Here is a 17,893-nt window from a genome sequence, read left to right on the forward strand (position 1 = left end):
AGGGCAACATCGGGGCAAAGCTCCATGCCACCCCTGGCTGCCACAAAGGTGGCAGCCATACCTGGGACTTCGACTGGGATGGTAGCCAGGTCGAAGAGAGCTAAGGCTGGGGCATGGGGTGGTATTGGCACAGGGCAGCAGCAGGGGGCTAATAAAACTGTTATTAATTTGATTTTAGCCCGGCTGGATGCCTTGGAATCCCCTTCTGGCTCAACGCAGGTTGTGAGTGAAGGGACAGTGGCTCCCGCCTCATCAACAGCGGCAGTTAGAACCAGACTGGATGAAGCTGCACCTGAAGCTGGCGCGACGTCATCATCTGTGGGAGAGGGTCAGGCAGCTAGTGTGCCAGGGCCGCTGGTGGGAATAGGTGAATCTGCTGGGCCCGCCCAGGCAGCTGGGTGGCCAGGATGGGGATGGCCTCTGTGATGTCCTTATATGTTAAAACCTGTAAATATGGTAAGTGCGGGTTTATTAAGGGATATATGGTAAGTGAATTGAATGAGAGGGAAAAGAGCATGGGCTGGAATGCTGGAGAATGTTGGATGATGATTGGCTGAGTGTTTGAATGGCTGAAGGTATAAATGAGAGGATGACAGTTGAGTCAGAGAGGTTGGTTGGGGGGAGTTGAGAGGAGAGTGATTGGAAAGGAGTTGAAGTGGGAGGTCGGTTGGTGAGAGTTGTTGGAGAGTCGTTAGTGGAGAGTTATTTGGATGGGTTGGTTGGCAGAGTTCTGAGGGAGGGTTGGATTATATTTGGCTGATATTTAGACAGTATATATATGACCAGAAACATAAAGAGTGACACTATATGAAACCATATGCTTGTTAAACATTCCTAAAGTAATCTTGTTATTTCCTGGTGTTATCAAATAAATACTTTTATTGGTTTACCAAAAGCCTGATCCTTGGCTGGGAATACACAGACCAGAAGGGAGGGCAGGGTAATTACCAAGGCTGAAGGGAAACTGTATCATATGGTGGCAGCAGTGAAGGAAGAAATTGTAACATCGTCAAGTATCCAGAGCAACCGAGGACTGTATGCTTTATAGACAAAGATACAAGGGGGCTGTGGACAGCAAGGGCACCCAGACACAAAGTAACAAGCCATAGGGAGACTAAGGCAAAGTCTCTAGCAGTATTGTTTACAAGGAGTGGCTGCTGCTGCTGCCTAGTAGTGGGATCTTGAGAGATCTGTGCTAGAGTGGAGTAAGAAAAAATAAAAACAACAATCCTGACTGGTGGTGTCCTGAGGTGGTGCTTAGTGAAAGGCGGTAGCCACAAGCAGGTGGGAACCTGACAGGTGGAGCGAAAGGTGGGATCGTCACAGCCTCCATGGGGTCTGTGGGCCTTGGGGGTACATTTGCTACCCCCTCCAGAACAGAAGTGAGTGTTGCATCCCACGCCAGGGGTGATGCCAGGTGGTCTCCAGGCGGCATGTACCCAAGTATGGCAGCATGCAGGAAGGGGTCAGACGGTGGCATCAGCCACATCATCTGGTGGGATGGATACGACAGCTACACTGGCTGATGAACATACACCTCCAGCAGTAGGGCAATGTGCAATATTGAATCCCTTGGGGTCAGTTGCTGCTAGTGCCATCCCTTTTGGGGAGACAGCTGTCACCCTCGGTTTTCACCTGCTCCCTGCGACCAAAGAAAAAATTTGGCAAGGGGAATATGTGGATGTATTTTCAGTGCTCTATAGGGAGCACCCCAAGAAAGACAAGGATAAGGAGGGTGAAGGCGAAGTGGATAGGCCTAGATGCCAGAGGGTAGATCGGACATGGGTCAATTGGTGGCCAGCGTACCTGATCTACACTGGAGTACTGATGGAAAGGCAGCCCCTAACGGGGCTGTCTTTGTTGAAGTACCTGGACATTATCTATAGGGCATATGTGGAGTTTTCTGGCCTGGCCTGGCTTTCTTATGATGAGGCTTTTCGTATGCATGTGGCATGCGATAGGTCTCCGCCATGGGATAAAAAGGAGCCAGAGTTATGGCTGCAGTTCATGGATGCAGCCCGAGCCATGACTGGGGATAGGTGTGATAGCGGGCATCTACTGAGCAGGCACTCGACTGCTACCCTTCCCCGCATTAATGCAGAGCAAGGGGTTCAACAACGGCTGCTGTGCTGGGATTTTAGTTCCCAGGGGTTCTGCACATGTAACATTGTCGCTTCCGGCATGAGTGTTCCATTTGTGGAGCGGAACACCCTTGCACTGCCTGCCCAAGGGGAAGGTTGTACAAGGGAGGAGGCAGGGACCAGCAAGGGGGCAGAAAACAGCCTCCGCCTGGTGCCACTCAGGGAAAGGGGTCCCTCCCCAATTAAGTTACAAGTTTTGCAGACCTTGCTTGCTGGTTACCCGGTGGTTGGGGATGCACGTTTTCTGTTGCAAGGTTTTTTTTGTTAGGGTTTCGAATTCCTTATAGCGGTCCACGGACCGCCTTCATGTCCCATAATCTAAAATCTGTAGGGGGCATGGAGGCAATTGTGCAAATGAAAATTGACAAGGAAGTGCAGGCAGGGCAGGTGCTTGGCCCGTTCCAATCACCCCCACTCCCTAACCTTAGGGTATCCCCACTAAGTATTGTGCCCAATAAGGCAGCTGGAGAGTTCAAGCTAATTCACCACTTGTCCTACCCGCAAGGACAGTCAGTTAATGATTTCATTCCTGACAGTCTATGTACAGTCCACTACACCTCCCTTGATGCTGCAGTGCGCATGGTGCAGGCTTGTGGCTGAGGTGCATTCATGGGTAAGTGCGACATTAAGTCCACTTTCTGACTACTGCCCATCCACCCTGCAGACTTTGAGCTGCTGGGTGTTGCTTTCGCCAACAAATTTTATATGGATCAAGCATTACCTATGGGATGCTCAATTTCTTGCCCGGTGTTTGAACATTTTAGCACCTTTTTGGAATGCGCAATCAAGACACGGATGGGTCTGAATGCAGTGGTGCATTATTTGGATGTTTTCTTATTTGCGGGTAGGGCTGGCACAGGTGAATGCCAACACCTAATGGCACAGTTCCAGGACATGGCAGAGGAACTGGGGGTTCCTTTGGCCATGGGAAAGACGGAAGCCCCAGCCCATTTTGACTTTCTTGGGGATAGAAATTGACTCTGGGAGGCAGTGCTGTAGACCGCCCAAGGAGAAGCTTGAGACCTTCCATATGAAGATTAAGGAAGTTGCTGGCGCAAGGAAAGTTTTCCTATCCACCCTCCAGGAGCTGGCTGGGCACCTAAATTTTGCATGCAGGGTCATGGTGCCAGGCAGAGCATTTCTGAGGCGAGTTTATGATGCCATGGTTGGACTTTTATGGTCCCGCCATAGGTTTAGGGTTACAGGTGCATTGCACTCTGACCTGGCTGTGTGGTCCTCCTTCTTGCAGGATTTCAATGGAATATCCTTCTGGAGGCAGGACCGACTCTTGGAGGCTGAGCTACAAGTTCAATCCAATGAGTCTGGGGTTTTTGGATTTGGGGTAGTATTTGGGTCTTCCTGGTGTAACGGACAATGGCCACATTCATGGATTCAGGAAGAGATGACCAAGGATCTGACCTTTCTGGAATTTTTCCCCATAGTAGTGGCAGTCTATTTGTGGGCTGAGAGTTTGAAGAACTCTACGGTACATTTTTGGTGTGATAACATGGCCACAGTCCATGTTATCAATTCCCTTACATCCACAAACACCAGGGATATGGGCCTTGTCCGGGCTTTTGTTCTCCAATGCCTGCGTTTTAATGTTCTTTTCCAGGCACGGCATGTTCCTGGCATTGACAATAGTGTTGCTCATGCTCTGTCACAGAACCAGATGGACCGTTTCCGTCAGCTGGCACTGCTGGCCAGGGGTCAGCTGGAAGCCGTGCCCCCCGCGATTTGGAAGATTGGAGAGCAGAGTCGGATAGGGCCATAAGCCTTTCCATTGCCCCAGCACGCTTGCCAGTTACCAGAGAGCAGGTAGGGTGATTCAGGAATTCTGGGCCGGTAAGGGCTATGCGCCAGAGTGGCCTATTCCAGTGAGTCACCTGCTGGAATTCCTGGTGGACGGCAGGAGGCAGGGCCTGTCAATCCGAGCACTGCAAGGTAAGCTGGTGGGGCTTTCCTTCTTAGCAAAGGCAAGTGGTTTTCCAGATTATACTGGGGACTTTAGGGTCTGCCGCATGTTGGCAGGGTGGGCTAGAGAGCACCCTGCAGGCCCTGATCCCCGTCAACTTTTCTCACTGGACATTTTACTGGGTATAGTGGGCCAGTGAGAAACAGTATGCTCCTCCAGCTATGAAGCCGGGCTATTTCAGGTGGTAGCCCTTACGCTGTTTTTTGGAGCTTTTAGGATAGGGGAGGTGGTGGCTGGATCTGAGCGAGACCTCTCTTGATGTGCACTTTAGCTATCAGATGTCTCCATAGAAGGCGGTTGTGCCTGTATAAAATTGAGGTCTAAGATGGACCAGATAGTGGCCCCTTTATCGGTGCCTAACCTCTGCCCGGTGTGGGCTTTGCAAGATTTCCTGGGGGCCAGGGGATCTGGAGAAGGATATTTATTTATCCATGCTAGTGAGGAGCCCCTCATGAAATACCAGTTTTGGGCACTCACAAAGAGGGCATTGCTGGGGCTGGGGCATGATCCCTCAGAGTTTGGAACCCACTCTTTTAGAATTGGAGCTGCTTCTACGGCAGCAGGTCTTGGGTTTTCCCAACAAAACGTGCAGACCATTGGATGCTGGTCCTCAGGGGCTTATAAGAGCTATATTTGCCCCTTTAGAGGGCCTTGGAATTCGGATGCTTAACAAGTGTACTTTGTTTTGACAGGTTGCTGGATGAGGATGGAGCAGACATACATCCTAATATGTGGCCACAGCATGATCTTCTGTGCAGACTGGAGGGCCGCAAAATTGAGCATGGGCTTACAGTTGGGCCTCAGTCAATGGGCTGCCGTGCAGTGGTTTGGCCGGCAAGGAATGCATTGGGATGGGCTCCTACCCGCTTTGTTCCACCAAGGTTTAGTGCGGGCAGTTCCGCAGGTTGTGGTCATTCACCTTGGTTGTAATGACCTTGGTTTGATGCAGGGCAAGGCCCTCAGTGTTCAGGCATGCATGGACATGCAGTTAATAAGGCAACATTGACCTTCGGTACGTCTGCTGTGGTCAGACATGCTCCCACACAGGGTTTGGTGTGGTGTTTGGGACCCATGGGGGATTGATCAAGCATGGAAGAAGGTCAACCGGCAGATTTGGTTGGCTCTTCTTGGGCATTGGGGGTTGGCCATTCAGCATCCCCACATTCAGCATTGGAGGTTTGAACTATATAGGGCCGATGGCGCACACCTGTCAGATGCAGGTAACGACGTATTTTGGGGGGACCTGCAGAAGTGTCTGCGAGATGTGCTTCTCGGCAGTGGGGTAAAGGGACTAAATAGAGATTTGTCCCCCTTTTGTGGCAGGAAGGTGCGGGAAGGGAAATAGGTAAGGACAGCTAGGTGGCCCCCTTAGGCACTTTTGGAGGTGATTGGTGGTTCCAGAGGCCTGTCTGTCAGGGCTTTATGGCTCGAGAGCAGGATATGGGCTGCTTCTGGGGCCAACTTACCTCATCCACCTGAGGGTTGTACGGCCCCGGGGGGTGGTGACGTGAGAAGGCCCCCCTACTCACCTACTGGGTGTGGCCGGGGTAAGGGGTAAGCAAATGGGTTTGCTCTTGCCCCCAGCAGGGGCTGGTTGCCCGAGAGCTGTATGGTAAAATGCTTGCTTATAGACAGTTCCCGCACCTAGGTTTCCCTCTGCAGGTCACTTTAAAATGTTTTTTTTTGCTGTAATTTAATAAAGTGGCCCTTGTTCAACACAAGCTGATGTGTCTGTCTTATTTCGCCCCTCAGTCGCAACATGTAGACCATGTGTTGGCGGTTAAACTGCTTCTCCTTTGCAATACCCTCAGACCTTTCACACTGCAAATTATCCCCTCATGGGTGTATTAAAAAGGAGAAGGAAGCGGCATGATAACATTGCATGTAGCTGTGGATTAAAATTTCATTTTCCATGTGGCAGCTATATTGTGAAAAACCCTATCCTAGTTCTTTTAACCCTCTTTGCATTAAGAGGAAGAATGGTATTGTTAGAACTGTAGTGATGGTAGTGATGGGAATTATGCTGATGAATGAACATTTGTAAAAATTTAGCACTATATGTATTCAAGCTAATACAAATAAATAATAAAATTCCAGTAGCTATCTGGAAGAGAAGCAGTAACTGAGAGCCCTGCTGGAAGGGGAATAAAAAGCAACATTTTTAAACCCTTTTTAGCCGCTTTGTAGGCACATCAGAGTGAAGAAAGCCTTTGTAATCAGCTGCCAGTGGCAATCATCTTCACCAACCATCTTCATTCCATTACTAGCTTTACTTTATTGTATAACGGGAGAATGGAGAAATAGAGAGGCTTTGCCAGAGTGATCCATAAAATGTTTGGTTGTTAACAGTAAATTAGTAAGAGTTTAAAATTTCTGTTCTGACTTGTGGTTGCAGCTAGCTTTATCACACAATAATGAACTATTATTAATTATATATAAATATATCAAATGGAGCTTTTAAATGAAAACATGCTGTTCAAAAAAAAGAGGGAAAGAAACACAAAAAGATATCAACTCACAATAATAGAAAAAATGGAATATATAAACCCTATAAGAATACATCATTGTATTAACATAAAATTTGATCAAATAATCAAAATATCTCTAGAAGCATTTTGATCAATTTTCCTATTCTAAAAATATTAAGAATAAATTCCAATTATAAAAAAAGAAATGTATTTTATTCGTATTTATTTTTAAAACTTCTTTCAATTCTAACATTAAGGGAATAAACTGCAAATGTCTGAAATTTTAATTTTTGCTTGCATTCAAAAGTAAACTCAAAAGTATAATCCTGGTAGCCTTTTTACTAAAATGAACTTTAAAACAGATCACAAGATCATATTGGGCAAATTTAAACAAATAAAAATGAGCAGGCTTGTTAGTGCTAATTGTCTTTCTTTAGATTTCTTTAGATGGACATATCTGAAATATAGTGATCTTTGTTAGGACTATCACCCAGTTAAGGAAAACTTATTTGCCTGAGTTTTAGTCAATTAATTCAACAATTTGTTAGTTAAGGCTGCAATCCTAGTCATAGTTTATTAGATAATAAACCCTACTAGACATACTTCCCTTTGTATGGGGATATAATAATACATAAGACCAGTGTTAATGGCAATTGCACTGGCTATGTCTTAGCCTTTCAAGGTGCTGGTATTAAAGGTCTTTATGGCTTGAGTTCTGCATAGCTTAGAAAATGATACTCTACATATTGACAATGGTTCAGAAGGACCAGCTCAGAAGTCCCCAATGGTAAGAGAGGTGAGATTAGCAATGGGGAACAGCAAAGCTTTTAGGCCAACATGTTCCAAGTGAGTTGGGTCAATGCTCTTCTCGGCCAACCTTTAGAGGCAGAAAATATGAAGCCTTTGTAATGTGGGCCAGTACTTTGCGATTTATTATTATGGAGTTCTTTAGCTGATGTTTCAATTGTTGAGTGCTAGTGTTTTATTAATTGCTGTTTTAAAGACAATTGTAGGATTGAATTTATTGGATATTGTTATGAGTATGGGGGTTGGAATGGATGATTCCTGTGGGATTTGGAATCCTGTGCCTTGGAATGAGGAACTCTCTGCTAGTCAAATGAGTCTTTTGTTAATCAAATAGAGTGGCCAGGTAGGATAATGGGCCTATCAGTTGCCCAGCAACTGTGAATGGACCAGGAAGACCCTTTTGTCATTGAAACTCTTCAGGAGAACCTTCCCCACCCCTCCTAGAGCCTAGGAAAGGTTTGTGTTTTTAGTTGTGTCCAGAGAAAGGCAGGTGACTGAAGGCAGGCAGAGAGACTGGCTCTCTGCACCATGGCATTTGGGGTGCCTCCTGCAACCCAGATGGGAAAGCTGGATATTGGACTGCTGATGCCTTGAACCCCTGCATCTTAAGCTCAGGTTGGAATGTGTGTAAATAAATAAACCATATTTCATAAAGACACTGCAGTCTCCGCTGACCTTCTTCCCAAAGGAAACCAAACGCTGGAGGAGCGCAGGGACCCGGAAATCTCACTGCTCGGAGATTGGGGAGGCGTGCAACAATATGTTTAAATATCTCCCTCTGAAATCAGTGAGATTGAACCTTCAGTTGAATAATTCTTTCTGTATTTCATAAGTGATATTTAAATACATAAAATACAGCCAGGACAGCATTGTGCATTATGGGTATACCTGCATGCGGGAAGTTTCATTAATATTTTCAATGATCCACAAAGAAAAAGTACATTAACTTTTTTTACACAAACCATAGACACATATTAGTCCTTGCACCAGACATTCATATACCAACCTATACACATCGAGCAAAATCCAACTGATCCTTCCAGCTGTTGCTCCAGTGGAGGCATTTGCTAATAAAGGAGGAAGGGAGTTTTCCTGATCCCTCTCCATCTCCAGCCCCCAGCATGTCCTGAAAATCTGTTCTACTGGGTTGGTGCATTCTCCATTACAGTTTTTTTTTTTAGGAGGGAGGGGGTGGAGCCTTCCAAGCTGGAAGGAAATTGGCAAAAATCTCCACGCCTCCTCCACTAGCAGATGCTTTCCTCTGGATGAAAAGCTCTTGTGCAAGGACATTACTTGGATACAGTCCATTGTAAGAAAGGCGAAGATGCGGATGTGAAAGATGAGACATTGCCAAATACTCAGGAGCACTATTCCAAAATCCTGAAACAATGCTTTATTTCTTTTTAGACCTCAGGCAGGTTCCAAAATATTGCTGCTTAAGCAACTAAAAAGCAATATTCTGTCAATAATTAATACGGCACTCAGCAGCAAAGCAACTTCATAGCCCAATACACAATTGTATGTCACCATCTCTCCAGCCACTTTACTCACCATATGATGGGATTCCATAGGGCTGACTGGGCTGTGGGTATGTTGAATAACCTGTGGCTTGTTGCATCCCTGTGGTAAACTGCGTCTGCCCATATGCAGCCATAGTTTGTGAAGAAGGTGTAGGAAGAATATGTGGGTATGGTCTGCTATTTGTTGCAAAATGACAGAAAACAGTAAAGTCTTTGCATTAGATAGAAACATGCAAACATTTTGCTTAAGCTGCATGACAGAATTCCTCGGTCACTATGCAAAACAAATTAATTAATTAAACAATTTTCTACATCTAAAGATACCATTGTAGTTATTTTAAAATTCAGCCTCTCTCAAGGGTAAACTGATTTTGATTATGATTTAACAGATGGATTCAATTATAATTATAAACTAGGTTTAACTCTACTTTTCATTTTCTTTTTTAACGTAACAGACATCTTACTTGGACGAGTATATCTGCGGTGGGGAAAACTGGTGAGTTTGTCTTGGGCTGAAGCCACTGCTTCCAATTGCTACATGGAGGAAAAGAAAGCACATGGAAGTGTAAACACACACACACACACCCGACCTAAATATTATTTTTGTTAAGGGAACTTTAGAAATTTAATGAAGTTTAATAAAATTACATTAATGCCAAATAATACTTTATTAGATCCAGGTTACACAACAATTCTCAATATCTTTATTACAAATTAGGCTTTTCCAGTTTCAACTGCTCTTCAGGGCCCATTCTTAAAATATGTCACACTTCAAGATTTTTTTAATAAAAAAAATACCCTGTCATACTTTGCTCCATTTAATTTATGTTCCCCTTTTGACACAATTTTGCAGTTGAATTACATTAATTACATCACGTATGGTTCTTGTGTAAAATGTCAGTATTTTATGAAAGGGTGGCACTTCTAACCAGCAATCTTCCTACCATTTTTTCCTTCCAAAGACCTACAACTGAAGATAGCTATTTAGGCACATCGCAGTGAGGGGTGGAACAGATGCCTGTAAGTGAGTAATTCCTCTTCAATATTTTATGACTATTTTACACTGCCTGCATAGAGTATCTTTATGACTTATTTGTCCCAATGATTTTTATGTGACTTAGGAAGCTGCTTTACACCAGTTCAGACTATTGGTCCATCTGACTTCCTATTATCTGCGCTTACTGGCTGTAGTTTTCCAGGATTTCAGACAGGGGACTTCTCCAGCCAAACTGGAGATGCCACTGATTGAACCCAGAACCTCTTACTTGCAAAGCATATGTTCCACCACTGTGATGCAAGAAAAAATTAAGGATGCTAAGGAACTAAAAGGTAGCATCTCTTAGGAGTCCTTGCTGGATTTTCCAATCAAGAATCTTAAAACCATTATTGAGATTGTAAGACTGTAAAATGGACATAATGAAACTCAAAAGCTTGCACAGTATTTTGTGATCTTTTGGTTGGCGTCAAAAAGCAACCACTTCTGTGCTGGATCCTTGCCCTTCTTGGCTAATAAAAGCTAACAGGGATGGAACAGCCGGCTGGGCCAGGAAAGTGATTAATGCCTCTCTGCGAGAGGGGGTGGTCCCTGGCTGCCTGAAGAGGCGGTAGTGAGACCACTCCTAAAGAGACCCTCCCTGAACCCAGAAAATCTTAATAACTATAGGCCAGTAGCAAATGTTCCATTCCTGGGCAAGGTCCTGGTTTTGGCACAGAAACAGCCTTCGTCACCCTGTATGATAACCTCTGTCGGGAGAGAGACAGGGGGAGTGTGACTCTTGATTCTCCTTGATCTCTCAGCGGCTTTCGATACCATCAACCATGGTATCCTTCTGGGATGACTGGCTGAATTGAGAGTGGGAGGGACTGCATGGCGGTGGTTCCACTCCTACTTGGCGGGTTGGCTCCAGAAGGTGGTGCTTGGGGAACATTGCTCGGCACCCTGGACTCTCCAATATGGGGTTTCACATGGGTCAGTTCTGTCCCCCATGCTGTTCAACATCTACATGAAATCGTTGAGTGCGATCATCCGGAGCTTTGGAGTGAGTTGTCATCAGTATGGTGATGACACGCAGCTCTATTTCTCCTTTTCATCTTCTTCAGGTGAGGCTGTCAATGTGCTGAACCGGTGCCTGGCTGTGACAATGGACTGGATGAGGGCTAATAAACTGAGGCTCAATCCAGACAAGACTGAGATGCTGTTAGTGGGTGGTTCTTCTGACTGGATGGTGGGTGTTCAACCTGTCCTGGATGGGGTTGCACTCTCCCTGAAGGAGCAGGTTCGTAGCTTGGGGGTTCTCCTACAACCATCTCTGTCACTTGAGGCTCAGGTAGCTTCGGTGGCACGGAGTGCCTTCTACCAACTTTGGTTGGTGGCCCAGCTACATCCCTATCTGGACAGGGATAACCTGGCTTCAGTTCTCCATGCTCTGGTAACCTCCAGGTTAGATTACTGCAATGGGCTCTACGTGGGGCTGCCTTTGAAGATGGTTCAGAAACTTCAGCTTGTGCAAAATGCAGCAGCCAGATTGGTAACAGGGACCAGACGGTTCAAACATACAAAACTGATTCTAGCCCGCTTGCATTGGCTGCCTGTATGTTTCCAAGCTCGATTCAAGGTGCTGGTTTTAACCTATAAAGCCTTACATGGCTTGGGACCACAATACCTGATGGAACGCCTCTCCCGACACGAACTCACCCATACACTATGCTCAACATCGATGGCCCTCCTCTGGGTGCCTACTCGGAGGGAAGCTAGGAGTCTGGCAACAAGGGAGAGGGGCTTCTCAGTGGTGGCCCCCAAATTATGGACTGATTTATTTAACGAGGTATGCCTGGCGCCAACACTGTTATCTTTTTGGTGTCAGGTCAAGACTTCCCTCTTCTCCCAGGCATTTTAGCATGTGTTTTTAAATTGCTTTTTAAAAATGTGTTTTAAATTTATATATTTGTTTTTAATGTTTTTAGTTGTTGTAAACCGCCCAGAGAGCTTCAGCTATGGGGTGGTATACAAATGCAATAAATAAATAAATAAATACATAAGTAAATAAAAAAGTATTGCCCTAATATAGACAGACATGATGAACTGTATTCAACAAAATCCTGCTCAGAATATATCCACTGAAATCAATGGGCCTAAGTTACTTGTGTCCATTAATTTCAGTGGGTCTGCTCTGAATACTACTAACACTGAATACAAGCCAATGTTTTTAGAGCAGTGAGTCTACTTTAGAAGCACCCTCATTGTGTTCAGTTCAAAGGTATATTTCCCTTTCCTGTGTCAAGCTCAGGGGAGGGAGGAATTAAAAGTTTGCAGCAGAAACTAGCTATGAACAGTGCTGATTGGCTGCTATGCATTAAGTCAAAAAGGAAACATCCTGCTGCAACAACTGGAACAGTTTGCACTTTTAAAAAAGATTCCATATTTATATTAATAAGAAATATGAAAACATATATGAATAAATGTACATGTGGCATTAAAAAATTTTAAACAGGTGGTTAACAGGTCTGTGTGTCTGCTGTTCAAATAAAGAAGCAAGATTTTTGAGACGAAGCTATCTGCTTTACATATGCCAGATAGTGTGGACTGAAACTAAACTGAGACTGAAAGGTGCTTACTAAATGTCAGCAGTAACAGTCTCAACAGTCAGTCAAGTATGGAAAAACATGTTGCTAGACAAAATTAAGACTGCAATCCTATACACACTTACCTGGAACTGGAGCCCCATTAGACTCAATAGGACTTGCTTCTGAGTTGATCTGTATAGGATTTCACTATTAATTTCAAAATAGACTCAGCAGCTGATAGGTAGCAACAGCTGCCAATAAGGGGAACATGCACATGAAAATCTGCAGAATGCATGGTTCTCCTTACTCAGAAAGATTTTGCTAATTAGATATCTGAAACATATATGGCTATCATATTTAGACATGGTAAAAATGCTTCCTTACCCGATCCTGAGAAACTGTCTAAAGACCCGTCTGCTGCTGTTGTAGCAATCTCACTGCTGCTCATTGGCTCTGTTTTAACTAAAAATATAAATAAAATATGTTTTATGTACACTAAGATTGTAATCCTATACAAATTTCTCTGGGAGTAAGTCCAACTGAATTGGTGAGGCTTACTTCTGAGTAGACATGCATAGAACTGCACTATCAAAGTTGTGCACAAACACTCATGTGTACATGCAAAACACTCACAAATATACTAATTGCTTTTGGTCATATATACAAATTCAGCATGTCACAAACCCCCCTATTTTAATTCTAAGAAACCAAAACAAGCTCATTTTATACATGAATTTTATACATACATATTATACCCAAAAATATATGCTTCTGTCAAAACAGTAAAAAAGCCATCATAACAAAATTATTTATAATTAGTTATTTTAATAATATATTAGTTGCCTTTCTACCAAAATATCTAAGGTAATGTACATAACAGAGAAAAAGACACTGCCAGGTCTGGCTAGTATTAAGCTGCAATTCTATAACACTTACTTGGGAGCAAGTCCCATTGGAAACAATGGGACTCATTTCTGGATAGATGTGAAAAGGATTGTGCGGTTAATGAACCTAACCAATTCTATAATTTAATGTACTTTGTCACTCTAACTTTTTATGCCTGATCTCAATAGCTTTCAGAATATAACATGATGCAGTAATACACACATACACTAATCTTAGTTATTTCACATTCCTCTAAACTATGTATCTTTAACACTGTAAGTTTTGTACAGTCTAACTCTCTCACTGTTGAACATAGGAAGCTGACTTATACTGAATCAGACCAATGGTCCATCCAGCTCAGCACTGTACTAATTAGCAGCAGCTCTCTAGCTTTCAGACAGGAATCTTTCCCAGAGCTTGGAAAAGTTACTTTTTTAAACTACAACTCCCATCAGCCCCAGCCAGCATGGCCACTGGATTGGGCTGATGGGAGTTGTAGTTCAAAAAAGTAACTTTTCCAAGCTCTGATCTTTCCCAGTCCTACCTGGAGACAGCAAAGATTAAATCTAGGGCCTTCTGTGTGCAAAACATATGCCCTACTACAGCCCTTCCCCTAACTGTAGTCTACCTTATATTTCATAATTGAGACAGGAAGATTCATAGATGGTTTTGCACTGGACTAGAAGATTGGACTGAATTAGCTACTGGTCCAGTGAAGATCTATGATTATGAAATTAAATACATCACAAAATATTTTAACTTTTGTCAATAATTAGCATTACAAATTATTTACCACTGAATAAAGAAAGCAAATTCCATAAAAAGTTATTTTTATCTGTGTTCCAATTATTTTTCCAGAGATCAATGCAGAGCATACTACACCCACACATTTATTTATAAATATATTTATATGCCACTATTCTTAAAAAAATCAAGGCAGTTTACAACATACATAAATACACAATAAAACCATAAAATGTAAATGGACTGCCTTCAAGTCGATTCCGACTTATGGTGACCCTATGAATAGGGTTTTCATGAGGCTGAGAGGCAGTGACTGGCCCAAGGTCACCCAGTGAGCTTCATGGCTATGTGGGGATTCGAACCCTGGTCTCCCAGGTCGTATCTTTTCAATTTCCTGCATAAGCTGGTGACATAGAAAAGTGTTCAGCAGGCGTTTAAAACTCAGAGCACAAGATGTTGAATCTCTATTCCATAGGACTGGGCTGATGATGCTAAATGATTTGTTGTTGTCAAAAGAGCCTCACCAACTCAGGGGATGACTAAGAATGCTCCAGCGGATGATCTCAGTGATCAAGCTGGGATATAAGGGTTCAGGTGGTCCCTAAGATACCCCAGACCGAAGTTGTTCAGAGCTTTGTAAATTAATACAAGGACCATGAGTATTGAAGGAACTGGCTAAAGAACTCTCAGAACCACTGTCTATTATCTTTGCAAAATTGTAGAGGATGGGTGAAGTGTCAGATGACTGGAGGAGGGCTAATGTGGTCCATATCTTCAAAAAAGGCAAAAAGGAGGAATCTGGGAACTACAGACCAGTCAGCCTGACATTGATCCCTGGGGAAATTGTGGAGCAGATTATAAAGCAGTCAGTTTGTAAGCACCTTGCAGTGATTACTAGAAGTCAACATCTTATCTCATTTTTTGATCAGGTAAGCTCCCTGGTAGACTGTGGGAATGCTATGGACACAATATATCTCGACTTCAGCAAAGCTTTTAACAAAGTGCCCCATGATATTCTGATTAGCAAGCTAGCTAAATGTGGGCTGGATGGAACAACTATCAGATGGATCCACAGTTGGCTACAGAATTGTACTCAAAGAGTACTTATCAATGGTTCCTTCTCAAACTAGGGGGAGGTAATGAGTGGGGTACTGCAGGGCTCAGCCCTAGACCCAGTGCTGTTCAACATTTTTATTAATGACTTGGATGAGGAGGTGCAGGGAATACTTATCAAATTTGCAGCTGATACAAAATTGGGAGGGATAGCTAATACCTTGGAAGACAAACAAAATTCAAAGAAATCTTGATAGGCTGGAGCACTGGGCTGAAAACACAGAATAAAATTTAACAGGGAGAAGTGCACAGTTCTACTCTTAGGAAAAAGAAACCAAATACACAGTTATAAGATGGGGGATACTTGCCTCAGCAATACTACATGTGAGAAGGATCTTGGGATTGTTGTTGATCACAAGCTGAATATGAGCCAACAGTGTGATGTGGCTGTGAAAAAGGCAAATGCTATTTTAGGCTGCATTAACAGAATAATAGCTTCCAAACTGCGTGAAGTATTGGTCCCCCTCTCTTTAGCACTGGTTAGGCCTCATCTTGAATACTGTGTCCAGTTCTGGACATCACACTTTAAGAAGGATGCAGAGAAACTGGAACGGGTTCAGAAGAGGGCAACAAGGATGATCAGGGGAATAGAGACAAAGCCCTATGAGGAGAGACTGAAAGAACTGGGCATGTTTAGTCTTGAGAAGAGAAGACTGGGGGGAGATATGATAGCACTCTTCAAGTACTTGAAAGGTTGTCACACTGAGGAGGGCCTTCTCAATCATCCCAGAGTGCAGGACACGAAATAATGGGCTCAAGTTACAGGAAGCCAGATTTCAGGTGAACATCAGGAAAAACTTCCTAACTGATAGAGCTGTACGAAATGGAACCAATTACCTGGAGCGGTAGTGGGCTCTCCAACCCTGGAGGCTTTCAAGAGGCAACTGGTCAGCCACCTGTCAGGAATGCTTTGATCTGGAAATCTGCATTGAGTGGGGGCTGGACTTGATGGCTTTATAGGCCCTTTCCAACTCTATGATTCTATTCTATGAACCTGGCTTAGTAGCAGATGGGAAGCCAGTGCAGATGTTTTAACAATGGTATCACATGTTGTTGGTCATGTGCCCCCATCAGTAGTCTGGCCACTGCATTCTGGACCAGCACACTGCAGTAATTCAGCCTCGAGGTTCCCAACACATGGACTACAGTGGTCAGGCTAACCCTATCCAGGAATGTCTGTAGCTGGCCAATCAGACAAAACTGGTAAAAGGCACTCCTAGCCATAGAGGACATTTGAACCGCTAGTGACGAAGTTATATCCAGGAGTACCCCCAAGCTACACATCTGTTCCTTCAGATGGAGTGTGACCCCATTCAGATAACATACTGATGACACCATGTTCCAAAATTCCTTATGATCACTCACAATGGCTTCATATATATATTAAATAACACTGGGGAAAGGATAGTACCCTGCAGAACCCCACAGCATAAGTGCCAGGGGGGTGAGGAGTACTCACCCAGTGCTACTCTCTGAACATGGCCCTACAGATAAGAACAGAACCACCATAATACGGTGCCCCCAACAGCCATCCCACTGAGTTGGTCCAGGAAGTCAATGGTATTAAAAGCTGCTGAGAGATTAAACAGAAATAACAGGGTTGCACTCTCCTTATGTGTCTCATGATAAAGGTCATCCATAAGAGCGACCAAAGGTGATTTTGCGCCAAAACTGGATCTGAACGTAGATTGTAGCGGATCTAAGTAATCAAGTCTCATCCAGGAATGACTGCAGTTGCTCCACAACCACCTTCTTCACCACTTTTGCCAAGAAAGGGGTGTTGGCTTACATTCCATTGGGTCCATAGTAGGTTTTTAAAGAAGCAGACACACCACCACCTCTTTGAGTGCAGTAAGCTACATTCCATCATGCAGAGATGCATTTACCACACCCATGACCCATTCAGTCACTCCACTCCAGCTAGCTTTAATAAACCAGGAAGGACAAGGATCTAATGAGGAAGTGGTCGGAAGTATCTTTGCAAGCATCCTGTCCACATCATCAGGCTACATTAACTGGAATTGATCCCACAACACTGGGTTCAATGTTGCATTGGACATCTCGGCTGGTGTTGCCACAATAGCACCTAATCTAAATAGCACCTAATCTAAATCACATAATAGGAAGGATTCCCAAAACTGCTCTTTTAGGGTAGAAAGCTGTCACCACCCCACTTTTAAACAAACTGATGTTGTGGGGGCAGCTCACAATTGAATTCCAAGGACTTCTTGGGCATTCACACACAAATGGAAAGGTATCCCCTGTAACTAGCTAAATCTGAGAAGCATAAGCTAAGTATGGTTGAGTACGGCTCAAGAGTAGACTAAAACCCTTGTAAAGAAGTAAAACATGAGTTTATTTATGGAATCAGAAATTTACAAACATTTGATAAATGGTGGCAGTGGGGAAGACAGTTCAAGAATTAAGCATAACAAAGTTCATACCTAGCTAGATATTCTAGCTGGCAGACTATTTTCTTTGGTTACAACCACCTTCTTCTCCACCTTTGCCAAGAAAGGGGTGTTGGCATACAAAAACAGTACAGTACAAAAATTCCAAAGCCTTCTTGAAAATACTTTTAATTATCCCTGCACCACACTGGCATATCTCCTCAGCCTATACACAAAGGGATGTTTTCTAATTTAAAGCTTTGCTTGGGATGAAAACTACTGTTTC

The 17,893-nt window shown here is 43.8% G+C and overlaps 1 protein-coding gene across 13 annotated transcripts in view; it reads right to left on the reverse strand.

Moving 5' to 3' along the window:
* Positions 1 to 17,893, reverse strand: part of EYA1 (EYA transcriptional coactivator and phosphatase 1) — a 145,181-nt gene that overhangs the window by 103,212 nt on the left and 24,076 nt on the right. For 8 of the 13 annotated variants that reach the window (XM_061601163.1, XM_061601212.1, XM_061601195.1 and 5 more), the window contains 3 exons: positions 12,860 to 12,937; positions 9,376 to 9,445; positions 8,943 to 9,088 (listed from right to left, as the gene is read on the reverse strand). In XM_061601163.1, coding sequence (XP_061457147.1) covers positions 8,943 to 9,088; positions 9,376 to 9,445; positions 12,860 to 12,937 — 294 coding nt within the window. The remainder of the gene's footprint in view (positions 1 to 8,942; positions 9,089 to 9,375; positions 9,446 to 12,859; positions 12,938 to 17,893) is intronic. The other 5 variants (XM_061601221.1, XM_061601203.1, XM_061601190.1 and 2 more) reach the window with 1 other exon arrangement.

Source organism: Rhineura floridana, chromosome 1 (assembly GCF_030035675.1).
Source record: "Rhineura floridana isolate rRhiFlo1 chromosome 1, rRhiFlo1.hap2, whole genome shotgun sequence".
NCBI lineage: Eukaryota > Metazoa > Chordata > Lepidosauria > Squamata > Rhineuridae > Rhineura > Rhineura floridana.